At 43.3% G+C, this 4,062-nt stretch overlaps 1 protein-coding gene across 1 annotated transcript; it reads right to left on the reverse strand.

The window, feature by feature from the left end:
- Positions 1 to 1,357: 1,357 nt before the first annotated feature.
- Positions 1,358 to 3,822, reverse strand: LOC147450988 (17.4 kDa class I heat shock protein-like). Its single transcript, XM_086519950.1, has 2 exons — positions 3,617 to 3,822; positions 1,358 to 2,102 (listed from the first exon to the last, which is right to left on the reverse strand). The coding sequence occupies exons 1-2, from the start codon at positions 3,747 to 3,749 to the stop codon at positions 1,816 to 1,818; spliced, it is 420 nt and encodes a 139-aa protein (XP_086376076.1). The 5' UTR covers positions 3,750 to 3,822; the 3' UTR covers positions 1,358 to 1,815.
- Positions 3,823 to 4,062: the final 240 nt, after the last annotated feature.

The following is a 4,062-nucleotide window of genomic DNA, read 5'->3' on the forward strand; positions in this document are numbered from 1 at the left end:
ATAAGATAGCACGGTTGGGTGGAGACTAGCACATGCATTACCACCGCCCTTTCTCTCTCTCTCTCTCTCTCTCTCTCACACACACACACACACACACACACACACACACACACACACACACACACACACACACACACACACACAACACTCTCATGTTGTTTCACATGAGATGTAGGTAGTGTCAATTTGACTTCGAGATCATCCGACTTAATCTTTTCATTTTCCACCATCTTAGTATGTTGCCGTAATCTTGCGAGCAGGTCAATTTGTGGGGAATCTAGGAAGATGCTATCAATTTTTTGAGGAGAAAAAGGGTGCAGCTGATACACGTGAGAGAGAGAGAGAGAGAGAGAGAGAGAGAGAGAGAGAGAGAGAGAGAGCCGCAAGCCTGGCCATCCTCGGGCGTCCCAGCTGTCAGCAGGTCCGTTGCCAGCGCTAATGAGGACATCGACATGAGAATAAAACAGTCACGCATCTCGGAGCACTCTGAGGGCTACAAAACTCTCTCTCTCTGTCTATCTCTCTCTCTCTCTCTCTCTCTGTTTGTTTCTCTTGCATGGGAGGATGTCATCAACATGCGTAGCTATTTGATAGTCACGGCGCTGCTGCATGGGAGGGTGCCAGTATGCGGACAGGGCTTGTGTGTGTCCCCTGCAAGTAGGTGCAATTTGTTGGAATGCACCGACATGTAGTGCAGAGCAGCGTTGGGGGTGTGGCGGTACCAGAGAGAAGGGCGCCTGCAGGAGGGGGAGACGTGCCGCACGGAATAGAGGAAGCAGGAGCTCGCTTGCAGGCCACCTCATGCGTGCACCGCATCCTAGTCAAGCGTTTCATTTGAAAGTTAAGGTGCAGGGGAATCTCTTGAAAAAATTAATTAATGAAACGATGCTAGACCCACTATGCATTTCAAATTAAAAGTTTCTAAAGGGTTTGTTTGAAACGAACCAATCAAATTGTAACACATGGAGGTTCTCTCCTTTGAAAATTTTAAGCTCCATTATATATAGTATAGAAATTTCTCGATTGAACATGAAAAATTAGGTTGTTATTTTTTTGGACCTTAATTTCTAAGGCAACAAATTGGCATTTTAATTATAAATCCTAGTAAGTACCTTAGATTTGAGTGCAAATCCTGGTTGTCTCATCTGTTTGACCTTAAAAAACAAGGTCAAGAGAATGTTTTTTTTCCCCGAATATCGATTGAACAACGAAACAAAATTGGGTTGCATCGTGTAAACATTTGTATGATTGAAACCCGTCTTGATGATTATGCAACTAGATTCAATTACTATTTTGATTAGTTATTGATGGAGTTATGAAATTTATAGGTGCGGTTGTGCCACATAGGAGATCAAGGTTAGCTTTTGAATAACTCAAGGTTATCCATTATTTTTCTTAAAAGGTACAAAATTGTTTAATGAATTGAAGTTTCAGAGGAGGTACAATAGCACAAAGCTACATCAAAAGCCTGAGTAGATATAAATACTGCAAAGTTAGGTTCTCTCGCAAAGATCTACTAACTTTATCAAAAGCTAGTGTCTACAAAGGGACAGAAGAAAAATGGTATGCAGTTTAAGAAAGGATCCTTTTCAAAGTGTAGAATGGATAATTGAAATCTCATAAGTAGGTGGTATGGAGTGTGAAAACTTGATTGGCAATGCATGATATCTTGATCTACATATCTTGCTTGCCAAATCTAATTGGAAAGAGGCATCTCCCCAAAGCTAAGAAAGGAGCCAAAAAACAGAAATTAGGCATTCAAACATAGTAAGATGTAAAGGCCACCCATTTATCTGTCCTTCAAGTGTCTCAAGACTAAAGCTTGTTCATCACATAAATGGGAATGTTGCGTACGTAGGGCTTCTTTTTAGGGATGGTAATTGTGATGACCCCATTTTCATCATCAAATACTTCGATATAGTGGACGAGAGTGCTACTAGGAAGCTTATATTGTCGAAGAAAGTTGCCTCGTGGCCTCTCTATTACATGTGGTATTCCATCCCTAAGGCCTCCGCCAATAACCCTTCCATCATTGTACATTCCGGTTATATGAAGGATGTTACCCGCCAAGATTTGCAAGCTAAGATCATCCTTTGTTAGTCCTGTGGATTCAAAAACAGGCAGTTTAGCTGCTTTTGTATGTGTTGAACCCACATGATAGGTACATGTATTTTATGTGACCTCCTCGAGGTGACTCTTGGATTATTTTGTGTATGCAAATGCATGTGAACAGAGATGTGAGCAAAGCAAGCGGTGCATCATAAAAAAAACCAAATTTATAAAGAGATTGCATGCCCTTGTTTTCACCTCATTATACCATCTTTGGCTACATCTTTTCATGAGAATTCTTCTATAGCATTGTTACCCATACAACCACACTTAAAGGTAAGAAAATTCTACAAACATTGAAAATGGACATGATGAAAGTTATCAACTTTTACCAACTTTTGAAGTGGTAATAGGACAAAGAGAACCAATTAAACTTCAAGGCCTCAAAGATATGTACCCTAGTTATTATCAATTAGTAATCTAATCAAATCATGCACAAATCAATCTTAATATACTTACTACATGTTTGTAACGATCTCTTCCTCTCACAATTGTGAGAGTCTAGAGAGAAGAAGAAGAAGGTGAGAAGAGAAGTGTTAACATTGTAGAAACAACCCCAAGAAACCTCAAAAATCTATGGGATGAGTCTTGAACCCAAGACTAGTTTGAGAGAGAGAGAGAGAGAGAGAGAGAGAGAGAGAGAGAGAGTCTCCTAGAGGCTGAGCTAGTTAGTGGAGTGAGTGTAAGTGGGTGAAGAGTAAGTGAGAGAGAGGATAGGCTAGACTCGTGGGTGAACGAGAGTGTAAGGGTGGATTCAGACTAGGTGGCAGAAGAAAACTGCAAAGGGGCGTCAATGCTCCATGGCAAAAGTTGATTGGTTGAGGTTGAGGCACTCTTCTGCCGGGCCCTCCATTTTTCTTCCGACCTCCCTCCCCCCCCTCGGAAGAGTTGATGGCCTCTCTCAACCCCCTTTGCTTTTTCACTGTTCCGTCTCCACACTGTTCACACTAGGCGACGATAGATTTGCGAAGACTTCTTTCTTCCACCAGCTCAGTCTGAACCCAACCTAAGTGGGTGAAGGATGAGTGAGAGAGAGAGAGTATAGAGTGGGTCAACGTATGTGTGGTTGACGAGTGAGTGAGAGAGTAGAGTGGGAATGTGTGTGTGTGTGTGTGTGTGTGTGTGTGTGAGAGAGAGAGAGAGAGAGAGAGAGAGAGAGAGAGAGAGAATATAGTGAATGAGAGCGTAAGTGGGTGGATGAGAGAGTATAGAGTGTACAAGAAGATTTAAAAAAAATTCTCATGTAGGAAAACGGAGTCTTTTTCATACAATGTATAACATCATGAGCTTCTGCTCGAGAGGCACCGAATACCTAGCTAGGTACGATTGGGGGCAGGGGACCACCGGCCCCCCCACCGAGCCGACGGTTCCCTGCCCCCAATTGTACCTAGCTAGGTGTATGGTGCCTCCCTCACATAAGCTCATGATGTTGAGGTAAGTCGCAATGTGGGAATTATTGTGAGAATTTGCCCAAAACCTCCTGTGGTGGGTAATGAGTGTGGAATACCTGGCACGTCGAGCTGGATGATGTGCGCCTTGTCCGTTTCTAGCCAGTCTACCGCTAACTCTCCTATGCTGTCTATGACATACATACCTCCTCCTCCTAGGCTCATTGCTGCTGCTGATGAGCGAAAGGCCATCTTCCTCTTTCTACTTCTTCTTCTGTGTCAACTCAATAGGGCACTGGTAGGAGAGTGGTAGTCTGCTGTCTTCACATACCTACCTACCACCCCTTTTATCCTCAAAGTCCTCTCAGATTGCGCTCTCTCTCTCTCTCTCTCTCTCTCTCTCTCTCTCTAGCTTTGCATCCGCTCTACTCCAACGCTATGGAAGTACGTACACGCTCAACTATTCAAATGGGGAATTTGCTTTGTGTGCTTAGGAAGCCTCCCTCCCTCTCATTCTCTCTCATACACACGCGCACAACGCATGGCTTAGCTTTTCTCCAAGCTC

This window comes from Adiantum capillus-veneris, chromosome 9, assembly GCF_014529385.1.
Source record: "Adiantum capillus-veneris isolate H3 chromosome 9, ASM1452938v2, whole genome shotgun sequence".
Classification (NCBI taxonomy): Eukaryota; Viridiplantae; Streptophyta; class Polypodiopsida; order Polypodiales; family Pteridaceae; genus Adiantum; species Adiantum capillus-veneris.

What these genes read in the sequence shown, in the direction of transcription:
- LOC147450988 (XM_086519950.1), bottom strand. Translation starts at nt 3,749, where the DNA reads ATGGCCTTTCGCTCATCAGCAGCAGCAATGAGCCTAGGAGGAGGAGGT. An exon ending in CATCCAGCTCGACGTGCCAG is followed by an intron (nt 2,103 to 3,616) that starts GTATTCCACACT and finishes TTGAATCCACAG; the next exon opens with GACTAACAAAGGATGATCTT.